The sequence below is a fragment of the Cyprinus carpio genome, chromosome B20 (assembly GCF_018340385.1).
Source record: "Cyprinus carpio isolate SPL01 chromosome B20, ASM1834038v1, whole genome shotgun sequence".
Classification (NCBI taxonomy): domain Eukaryota; kingdom Metazoa; phylum Chordata; class Actinopteri; order Cypriniformes; family Cyprinidae; genus Cyprinus; species Cyprinus carpio.
The window spans coordinates 28612191-28624840 of record NC_056616.1 but is presented as its reverse complement, the minus strand read 5'-3'; the positions used below and the strand labels follow the sequence as shown (position 1 = coordinate 28624840).

Sequence of the window (12650 nt, the reverse complement as noted above, 5' to 3'; positions counted from 1 at the left end):
TATAGACTACACATAGTTTGTGGTCAGTAAGATTTATTTTATGAAATACATTTTTCATGCTAACCAAGGGTGCACTTATTTAATTCAAAAATAGATTAATATTGTGAAATATTATTACAACTTAAAACAACAGTTTCCTATTTTAATATAATTTAAAAAGTGATTTATTTCTGTAATGGCAAGGCTGAATTTTCAGCATCATTACTCCAGTCTCCAGTGTCACAAGGTCCTTCAGAAATCATTCTATTATGCTGATTTGTTGTTTAATTTGTTCTCATTAGCATTGCTGAAAGCAGTTGTTCTTTGATGAATAAAAAGTTCAAAAAAACAGAATTTGAAACAAATTATGAATATATTTACTGTCACTTCTGATCAATTTAATGGATCCTTGCTGAATAAAAGTATTATATTTTAAATCTTAATGTCCCCAAACTTTTGAGCATACATACACACAAAACATTTAAAACAGAAAACACTGATCATTAAGTTACGCCGCACTTGTCCTTTACATAAATATGTCTGCAGGGGGTAAATGTTCAAATAGATTGCTTGAGGGCAGATATGTGCTCTTAAACAGCTCTGAAAACATTTCCCCTTTGCAGTGAAACAAATATCTCAAGTTGTTTCACGGCAGAAATTCTTCCTGGCTATTCCTGCCAAGATAATGGGAAATGCTGGGATCACTGATCCAGTAATGAAGTAAAAAACAACAACAAAAAAGTACCATCGACTGTGGGCAAGTGGAAAGATTAAAGGGTCTATGGGCCGCCTTGAGCTACAGCATTAGCATTCAAACCCATACAACAACCGTCCCTCGACCTCAACAAAACAACTCAAATAGCTATTTATTCTGTTTTAAGCGACACATCCCAGAAAGTAGCCCTTTTGATGGCACGGGCGCTGCAGGGAATTAGGCCGAGATAGACGTTTTCTCCTCACAGCATCCATATAGCAAAGCTTTATGGATTTTATGGATTTTGGCTTCACCCTTCCAAAAGCTCTTCCTCGACAAAGGCATTTGTAAACCGCACGCGGCGTGCAAAGACTATCAGCATGAGTTCCCACCTCCCTGCAACCACAAAGCCTGATTGCATATCCTCAAAGGAAAGCCTTAACCTAATTTCCTTCTTATAGATGCAAAAAGTGTTTCCCCGCAACCGACACTTCCTAATTCTCTCTCTCTTGCTTTATCGTGCTCTCAGAACCAGAATCATTAAAATACTCTCTAGTCCTTTCTTTAAATGAACACTGGGACGTTACCCGTGATAGTAGCTGTAATTACGTGTGGACCGTGTTGATTGGTTTGAGCTGTTCATTACCTTTGCGGAGGTGCTTCATGTACTATATTAATTAAAGCCGTAATGGCCAATATGGTGTCCCGATTAGTGTTTCTACATGCCTTAGGGATCAAGCCATCAATATCGTTCACCTGCTTGGAGGATTCAGAGCCTCAGCGATTATATTTCTCAGTGGAATATTCCTGTGCCCACCTTTGGAACATCATGAGCGCTCCCGCAGTCACTCAGACTCAGGCTGCCCATGGACTGATTGGGAGAGACTTTCGAGAGGGATTTCCAATTACACAAATGTTCTAGAATCTGTCCTGATCACTGATTGAAACAATCAGAACCCCCACTGGACACCGGGAGTGCTGCTGAATGATGTTTGAGGAACTTAAACGATCAGTGTGTCGGCAAAAGTTTTTGGCTAATCTAACGCCAATAAAATGGATTTTGTGAGAGAATGAAAGTTAGTTTTTGCACACATCGCTTAATTAGGGAGTTTTATTCATAAGGTACTCTGAAAAAGGTAGCGGGTAACAATCCACACATTTCTAGGGATTCTGATTTAAGATGCTTTTCTCCACCAAAGAAAATGTTCAGGAAGTAAAATCTGTCAAAATCATTTACTGTGTGAGGAGATAATAGGAGATAGGCTAATGAGAATATATAATAAAATAAATATAATATATATATATGTATATATAAGGATATATATAATGCATAAAAATGAACATTTATACATCACAAAATATCCCTTTTTAAAATAAATGCTGTTTTGAACTTCCTATTCATCTAAAATGCTTGAAAATGTATCATGCTTTTATATATATATATATATATATATATATATATATATATATATATATATATATATATAATTAAGTGTTTTCTACATTGATAATATTAAAAAATGTTACTTAAACAACTAAATATTAGAATGATTTCTTAAGGATCATGTGACACTGAAGACTGGAGTAATAGCTGCTGAAAAATGAATAATGCATTGGTAATTTTCTGCCAAAACATTATCCATTTCAGGAACATTTCCATTAACCGTAATATACAAAATTCAAAATACATTTTAAATACCTGTATAGAAATAAAAACCGAAAAGTCTTTCATATAAACACACACACACACACACACACACACACACACACACACACACACACACACACACACACACTCACACACACACACACACACACAAACACACACACACACTATATATATATATATATATATATATATGTGTGTGTGTGTGTGTGTGTACACAGTATAAGGATCACACTCTATCTTGGACCAACATCCCAATGAAGTCATGCATAAAAACCCATATACGCACAAATATTCTGCATTAATAGACCATCACGCTACACTGGATGTATTCTGCCAGAGGGCTCCCTCTCCGTGATCTTAACATGTAGTGAATGCACTCAGTTTAATGAGAGCCTGACCTTCCAAATACGGCCATGCTTAATTACATTCAGAGTGAAGTTTAATGATTCTGATTACTCTGATTATGAACTGATGAAATGCAATGAAAATACTGGACAAAGAAGGGGGGATGCCTCACAAATAAACAGCCACACAAACACACACACTTTTACATGCATCTCTCTGTCTGTCTGTTTTAGTTGCTCGGTGATGAGAGAATGATGAGAACAGGGAAAATAAAGCTTGACTCTGCAAGAGAACAACAGTATTGATCTTGTATGCCAGTGTTAGGCTGCATTTCCTTTGTTATTGTAGCTATTCCTCAAAAGACTCTCCTAAGAAAAAGTTACAAGCATCTGAGGGCAAAACACATTCAACGAATAGTCTGTCATGATCCACACGAGTTTCCTTTAGAACACAAATGGGGAAATGTTGGACAATATAGTGCCCACAGTTTTCAATATAATGAAAGTGAATCAACAAAAAAGCACCATAAAAAAGAACTCCTATAAAGCCATATGATAGTCTTGTGTTTTCCTTTGTGTTCCACAAAAAAATACAGGTTTGCAATGCATACAAGTGAGTGAGTAAATGACAAGAGTTCTCACTCTGGGGGAACTGTTCCGTAAAATATAAGGAATATTATAAATCAGGCCAACTTCTATCCTCATTATTATTATCTAATCTTTTGTCAGGACAGAAAGCTGACTAAAGCGAATGACCCATGTGTCTCAGCGTGGCAGTGGTGGTAAGTGTGATCGTCTGAGCATTACAAATGGAACCATTTTCTCCTTGCTTTAAAAAGCTAGGCCACAGGCTGGTCGTTTGGGATCAATAAAAGCAATCTCTTAGATCCTGCAACATCTAAATTCAAATGTTTACAGGGGCATTCAAACTAGGCTAAAGATCTGCCACCAAGAGCTATGTCTATGTCAGTGCTTCATTAACACAGGAAACGAATATTCCCACAACAATGTTAAGAAGAATGTAATTTTAGATCCTATATAATTTTAGATTTAATACATATCTTATAAACAGGTATTATATTGGTTGAGTTATGAAGATATACTCACAGCTGTCCTCCTCTTCTGAAATGAGCTTCACAACATAACAGGCATAGATGAACCCAGCAAGCTGTGAAGAGAACAGAAAACAACATCGATTAGAACAATCAACTGTACTAATCAATTTGCCTATATTAAGGTTAAGTGTAGTGCAGCAAATAGTATTGGAAAAATCATGTTTCCCGAACAGGTTTCACAATCATTCCTAGAAATCTTTTGCAATGGCTGCAATTGAACGTTACTGTTAGACCAAGAAAATTAAACTGAAGAAAAAAGAAAACTATGGGGCGGAATGCCTATTTTCAAGTGTAAGTGGCACAAAGAAATTGTAACTAATGGTAAGAGTCGACTTTGTTGACCTAAAAATAAACCTTTATAACATAATATACACACTTGAAATGTATAGTTTTTGCTCTCAAGAAAGAAAATTATTGAAGAATCATCATCCAATAAAATGCCCTGATTTAGCTTTGATAAAAAACAATCTTCCTCTTTCAACAGAAAACACATCAACAAATGCAATAAAACTGTGTCAACTTATTTCATGTGGTCATTATATCAGAATAAGCAAACAAACCATCACTGAAAACCCTTAGTGGTTCATTCAGTAGAGAAAACATGCTCATATTCCCTGCTCAAATGAGAGAGTATCTGAAATAAAAACAGGAGAGAATGAAGCGATCAAAGATAGAGGGAGGTAGGCTTATTTTCATTGAGGAAACAGGTGTTGTGGCGGCGAGAGCTTTACATCAAACTGAGACACCGCCACAGGAAATGGGTCTTTAGAGCAATGAGGACAGAGCGAAGCAGAAATGTTGGAGCCTCATCTTCTCTGCCGCTCCAAAACACAGCACTTCTGAATCATAGAAGCACACAGATGCACAAAGCTCAGATTTTCCTGGCTCTGAATCACTCATCAGCATCCGCGTTTAAAGAAAAAGATGCTCGGTGGCGGGCTTGGGACTTCAACAGTCATTAAGAAGGATGGATGTGAAATGATGATGAAAAGATCGCACCAGAATATTGAGTACTGTAAACACATTTAACAGACAAACAAAAGACTTGGATCTCTTGGAGCTGACTCTTTAAAATGCTCAGGGAGCACAGCTGGGCTTTTTATAAACCCTCTTCATCAGAGAGCCGTGTTGTTGTGTGTTACACCGGTGATTTTATAGAACCGGACTGATTGGACGTCTCTGATCGAATCAAGACAAATGATAGAGTGGGACAGCTTGAACTCCTGTCGTCTGCACTACCAAAATAAGGTCTACAGGACCATTGTTGGGGAAAACATTTTCAAATAATAAGCATGGTTAAGTATAGTGGATATTTACATACAGCATATATATTATTTATAGAGAATAATGATTGAAATATTCATATAATATAATATAATTAATTTTATATTATTTTATAAAAAAACTGAATATATAATGATTAAAAATATGTTAAAAAATATATAAAAATATTTCTTGCTTTTTTTTTTATTTTGAATGGTAACATACGTTGGATGGATTAACACATAAAAAAAATAAAATCACTTTGAATGTAAAATTTATTTGTAAACCAATTCCATTAAGGACAAATAGACACCTGAACAGAAAAAGTAACACAAAATAACTTAAGCAATGCAATTAGTCACCTTTAATGAGTAACTCAATACCATAACACGTTATTTTTAAAAGTAACATTCCCCAACACTGTGCCACAGTTGTGCTGAGAGCAAATGTACTTTGACATACTGCTAAAAAGGCCACCCAGACTTGAGATTATAATTAAGAGGCTGAGCGCCATTTGCTATTCTATGAGATACAAAGTTGTGGTCATTGTGTCTTGAGATTGTATTTTATAGGATGAGCGCCATTTGCTATTTTTATCGCCATTTCTTATCATTTGAGCAGTTCATTTAACTAAATGAACAGAACAAACAGTCCAGGACTGCATTCCCAGTCCAATCCCTCCGGATAATCACAGTACGGCAGTAAAGGGGAGGAAAAGCAGATTTAGGATTCCGAGAATACCTCAAGGTCTTGCTCTCATTTACACGGAATAATGTACCACTCCCTCCTCCTTCCCAGTGGTGGCGAAGAGTATGGGGCCGCGCTTGCACACATGCAATCCAAATCCAGACAGGGTCATTTACATAATATCGCACAGCTATGTGAAGGACGAGGGCCCAATGTGGTGTCACCTCGGCTCAGCACATTGGGCCAGACAGTATTTTGGTTCCAGGTTTCTTGGATACAGCACCCAGTGTGGACGAGGAGACAATGGAGGCGGCCAGCAGCTAGCATCTGTGTGTTTGTGTGGGGAAAGGGGCGGATCAGGGTTCAACACACACAATACAGGCTGCTCTTTTGATTACCTGATGCTATCATCTGCCCATTATGTTTGCAAAATATGTAAACCAAATTAGCAGGATGTAAATACAATCTGCGCTTACTGTGTCATGAAGTGGTGAAAAAACACTTGCAAACTGTTTGCCCCAAATAACAATTATTTATATTTATATTTTTCTGGCCAAAATATATTTAAAATTTATGCTGAATATATGTCAGAAACAGCACAGCTAAAGGAAATGCATTTTTAAAAATGTCATGTTTAAGTTTAAACCTAAAATGGCAAAACTTATTGCAAAATGTACTTCAAAAGGCAGAAAAATACATTTTTGATCTTAAATTACATTTGGGGTAAATATATAAAATGTCCAAAAATATGAGATAATGTAAGAAACTGAAACTTATTAAAAGTATGTTTAGTTAAATATATAATAATAACTATAAAATCTACAGCAGCTATATTTATGCTGGTTAGCATTTTTGATACATGTTTATACTGTAATATGTTTTGAAAAACTAATAGTAAAAACATTTTGACCATTTTTATTGTTTGCAATATATAATTAAATTTATTTTGTCTATTTTTGTTGTTTGCAATATATGATTATATTTATTTTTATTTTTTTTTTATATTTGTTTATGTAAATATTAGTGCTGTCAAATGAATAATCGCGATTAATCACAACCAATATAAAAGTTTTTGTTTACATAATGTATGTGTGTGTACTGTGTATATTTATTATGTATATATAAATACACACACATGCATGTATATTTAAGAAAAATATGTTGTGTTTATATATTAAATATACTTATATATAATTTCTATGAATATATACATGTAAATACATGTAAGTATTTTTAAAATATATACTATATGTATTTAAAAGTAATATGTGAAAAGATATGCATTAGGCAATATTAATTAATACTGTAAAAACGACACTTATGTTTGATTAAAATCAGAGCCAAGAAAAATACTAATTTTATTTAGACAGTTATTTCTGCCTGGAGAATGTTCACAATGTAAATGGAAGGTCAAGGACAACTCACTGGATTGTGGGATGCTGTATTCAACACCGTGAGCTCTACTGTCATGAGCACACAAAATTTACATTCTGTAGAAATAAGTAATAATGAGAAATGAAAATAAGAGTCGCATGATGTGCTCCTCTGAAGAGCTCAGTCTGGTACACATTCAGCCACAGACATGTTGTTGTATTGTGTTCCTTCTTCCTCTGTCATGTCATTCCCAGTAGCCAAGACTGAATTTAGATTCTATACATGTGAATAATACATGCAGGGTTTCTATGGAAGTGCTGAATAATTGAGGATGCGTCTGGGAGCAAGGACTGATCTCGATGCAAGTAGCTTAACGTTGAACCTCACATACAAGCTTGCTCATTCTTCATAATGAGTTTTGTTGTTTAATATGTTTAACTTCACAGCATGGAGCAACTTCAAAATGAAAAAAAAAAAAAAAATCTGGGTTAGCACTTTAAAAATGCAAATGTTATTTAAGCTACATCTGCTAAAAAGACATACAGAAACAGGCTACATGTCTTACATGACACAGAATAGCAAACATGCTTGTGTGAACCGATTTACATCCATGGAAATCAGAATAAACTCCCATTTAAGTGCCTATGAAGAAACATTGATGATTCGTAAAAACTATACATAGAAAACATGTACAGCATTATTTGAAACTTCTGAAATGGCTTGACAGTCACTTCCTGCACAGGGTCACTGTTTGATCAGTCTGATACAACCACTCAAGCTTGAAATATTATGGACAGCTTTACAAACTACTACAATTTAGCCATTCACATCGAAGTAGTTTCCCTTTAGAAATATCCATCATATAAAAAAAAAGTGCAGTTCTGCAATTTTATGAAGAGGTACTTCCCTTCAGTTTTCTCGCTGACCATGATAATAGAATGTTTTATTTATTTATTTATTTATTTGTTGGCTTTGCCTTTGACAAAACCATTCAAAATTTCAAAATATACACTACCAAGTTGAGGGCAGTATTTTTTTTATGATATTATTTTAGTTATTATCTAACTAGTTTACTAAACACCTGAGAAGAGATGATGCCAACATACAGAGCTACCAAGTTTTGTTTGGGAATTGATTTAATCTTATAATAATTTGTTTTAATTTTGTTTGTAATATGTTTTATTTGGTGTTTAGTGTTTTTTTTCTTTTTTGTTTTGTATTTGCACATAAACTGACAGTCACCACTGATAAACTACTACTAAATATTGTAGAAACTTAATTTTCAGTAAAGTTGCTTTGCAACGATTTGTATCGTAAAAGCGTGATACAAATAAACTAGAATTGAATTTAATTATTATTATTATTAAATATTTTGAAATTAATACTTTTTTTCAGCAAGGATGTTTAAAATTGATCACAAATTCAAAATGTTATATTTTAAATAAATAAATAAATAAATAAAGTCTGATCTTTTGAACTTTCTAATAGTCAATGATTAATCAAAAATAAATAAAAATATTGAGCAAATATTAAGCAGCACAACTCTTTTGAACACTGATAATAAGAAATGGTTCTTGAGTACCAAATCACCCTGAAGGATCATGTGACACATGAACCTTTAAACTGTAATAATATTTCACGATATTACTGTTTTTACTGTATTTTGGGTCATACTGTATATAATTGGAGCCTTGGTGAGCTTCAGAGCCTTTTTTTAAAAACTTACCGCCCCAGTAAAGAATCTTACATCATCTTCTAAAACCTTTGCATGACTGGTGTTCTCATGTGTTTCTTCACTTTCACTAAGATCAGTTTCTTAGATCACCTACTTTCTTTCACTTTTTTAGGGCAAAATCAACTAGCTTAATCAATTTCGTATGTTGACACAGCATCAGTCAACCCATTTCTGTGCCAGTGTGGATGCCTGCTTCAAACTGCGCACTTGGCGGCTTGGACTAATTCACATGTCCTTGACTTCCTCCTCGGGCGCTGGGCCTCTCTCCAGGTGGGCTGCTCACTCCTGGCTTTTATAGACTGCGCTAGTGAGCTACTTAACATGCCAACAACCACCCATGTCCTGACGCACCAAACGTCTTCTGCAATCTTCCAAGTGCAAACACTTATTCGGGGGCAGTCGGCGTGGTGTTTTTTTTTTTTTTTAACAGCACTCTCAGCACAAATCAAGGGTGAATGGTTTATGCATTCTTTATGAAATGATTTAAATAGACAACCGTTTAGAGTGGCCGTGTTCTTGTAAAACGTGGACAGCTGACACAAAGAAATACTGATTATATTGACGTCGGGGTCGTTTATGGGGTGAGAGGAGAAGTGATGTGTTTTTTATGAGTCATCGTGGTAAAGTCAAACAGTTTTTTCAGTAAAACAGTCCTGTTTTCAAATGGATTGAGTGTTGCTTGGCTCAAAGCAGACAGAACATCACAAACACGGCTAATGCCTTTGATTAGCTCTAGCTCAAGGACACAGATGCTAAAATTGTGAAAAATCAAACTTTTCAGGAGCTAGTCTGCATAAACTGACAAAATAAAAGACTGTTAGAATGAAACACAAAGGGAATAGCTAGTTAACTGATAATGCTAACAATCATCTAATGAATAATCATTTCGAATGCACAAATCTAGAGTTAAAGGTTTGTTCAAATCCTTAATCATAAGTATTAGAGATTGACCAATTGATTTGTTTAGTGATGATCATACTAGTGATGTGTTGTTAATGAGTAATTTGTTCAATTTGATCAAATCTTTAATATGACTCAGGAACATTGAGTCATCTCAGCGAGGGATTCGTTCATTTCGTGTTGACCACACATGCGCAACATCCTATTAGCTCTTTACAGGAAAACAGAAATGATTAGTTCACCTCTTGAGTCTTAGGGTTCAGGTTCGAGTCATTTGTTCATCCCGTCTATACCAGAAAGAGAAATGATTAGTTCACCTCCCGAGTCTTTGAGTCTTGAGTCGCTCGGTCTTTTGTCATGTGACTGCAGTATTGGATACAGAAACAAGTTAACAATTCCCAACCTTCCTTACAAACATGTTTACAGTTATGCGATGTGCTTCTGGTCTCAAATTTAAGCTTTTTTATTTCGTTCAATGTACTGAATTTCTGTCATGATGGTTAACATTGAATGTGGTAATAAAAAGTTGGCTTTAACATTAATCCGTATTATGAGAAAAAATCACTTTGATAAAGCAAAGATATATACACATAATAGCATAAAGTTAATAATATGTAATGTTTGTGTTTGTTGTAAGATACTGAGTAGGGAAGCGGGCACATGACAAAAGAACGAACGACTCGAACCCGAAGACTTGAGAGATGAACTAATGAATTCTGTTTCCAGGACTGCATAGCATTATAGACTAAGGGGCTGGATGAATGAATGACTCAAATCAATTCTGTTTCCTGCATAGCTTCAGTTTATTTGGATTTGACGTGAAAAAAGAACGAATGACTCAGATCGGGAGGTGAGGGAAACTAGAAGACTGCATAACCTGAAACAATGAATTAATCGTTTCTGTTTTTCATAATGAGGCCTTGGTTGCATTATTGTTTTATTTTATTCGAAACATCACGTAAGTAGATGTGTTGTGAAATTTGGCTATTAACATAACATTTTAATTATATTTTGCTGAAATGAACGAAATCACTCAAAAAAAGATTTGTTCATTTTGATAAAGGGGATTCAAAGATCCAAAATTGACACATTATACAGTACGAGAGTGGCCTCTAGAGAAGGAATCACTGATGCCTTGTGCTGTTTGTTTTGACACACCAGACTATGCGCTGCACATAGCGGGAATTCAGATGTGCATTTAAAACATATACAATGAAACCGTACATATACAGTTTACTACAATACATGCTTTCATATCATTATAAAGTAATTCATATGCTGACTAGATGTTGCATTAGTGGAGAACAGCAGGCAAATGAGAGGACGCTAATGTAGTACCTCAAGCGGTTAAAACAATGTGACAGAAATACGCAGATGTCCGACCCAAATGTTTAATGTCTTGATAGTTCTATTTGCAGTGGTTTATGTCCACTTGGTCACTTTTATGCATGCGTTAGCCAGCGAAGTTGCAGATTAAAAGATAGTGACATGAGTAAGTAAATTGATATGTTCATGCAGCCAGCAGAAAAGTGTTAATTTGTGTTTATTTCAACTTTTAGTAACACATTTTCAACTTTTAAAGCTGCATCTTTTAACATTAGTAAATGCACTATAAACTAGTTTTCATTTAAACAATGCAAATAATCCAGCACCATGTACTTTGAAAATGCACCACTGCATAACAGAACAGACTATTTTTTTTAGAGATGAATGTTCCAGTGTTTGACTGTAAGTGTTTTAATTGGGTCATTTGCTGTGGGCTACAGCAGTACCAGACATGCCATCTTTGACCTTCTTACTGTGCCACCACCAGTCTTAGAACAAAACGTGCCGAAGGAACAAAAGAATTAAACATTCAAAGCCTCATTTACAATTCAGATCATCTAAGATAAATGTCAGACTATTTCCAATCACAGGCACAAACACTGATCATTTGTTAGAACATTACAAATGATTTAGTCCTTGTGCTTTCGGAAAGTCACTTTTTGACCTCTATGGAATATCCCCTTGCTGTCTTAAGTCCTCAGAAGAAACCAATTTCAGTGCTGACCTCCTTGGGCCTCGTCCACCTGGCTGTTAATCTGAATTAGACGCAGTACATTAGTGCGGCTAAGGCCACACTATAGCTCGGAGCTAGCAAAAAGAAGTCTTGTTAGCAATGCTAAATGAACCTTTTAAGCTTTTTAATCACGGCTAAGAACTTCCTTCATTTACTGCCTTGAGTTCTTGGCTCCTAAAGAGTTGTTTGGTAAGAAAAGGCATGCAAAGAGGGATCTGTTTTTTTTTTTTTTGAATACAACCAAGATAAATATAAATGGCTAAACCTGTGTTATTACTATAAATCAAAAGATGCTGGTATAAATGAACAACAACAGGTAAATACTTCTTTTAAAAAAGCATGGTATTTATATGGTACTCCATAGTGCATAAAAGAACACAACAGTACTTTATTTCAGATTGCTACTTAAAATAAAACCTAAACTAGACAAAGCAGATACATTTTAAATAAAATGATCTATATATGAAATAAATAAATGATAATTTATTAATCAATAAATATGATATAAATAAATGATAATTAATTAATCAATAAATAACTTAACTACCTAAACACCCTAGCAAATGATCTTTGGACAATTTATTTATTTAATAAATATGTATTATTTGATTTAAATGAATAATGTTTAATAAAATAAATACAATTTAATAAAGTAAATATTATTAGTAAAAACCCCTTTAGAAATACTAAAGCCAAGAAGCCAAGACTGCCAAGAAGCCAAGCCTCTTCTACATATTTTTGAATTTCTTCTTCAAAAATTATCAATAACAGACTTAACTCTCTATCTATTGCTGCCAATATTTTTCTAAAGGCTAACAATCCATGACTCAG

At 34.6% G+C, this 12650-nt stretch overlaps 1 protein-coding gene across 1 annotated transcript in view; it reads right to left on the bottom strand.

Moving 5' to 3' along the window:
- Nucleotides 1–12650, bottom strand: part of LOC109113605 (sodium/potassium-transporting ATPase subunit beta-1-interacting protein 2) — a 143864-nt gene that overhangs the window by 9354 nt on the left and 121860 nt on the right. Inside the window, exon 5 of the mRNA XM_042746356.1 lies at nucleotides 3794–3854. Within this exon, the coding sequence (XP_042602290.1) occupies nucleotides 3794–3854 (61 nt within the window). The remainder of the gene's footprint in view (nucleotides 1–3793; nucleotides 3855–12650) is intronic.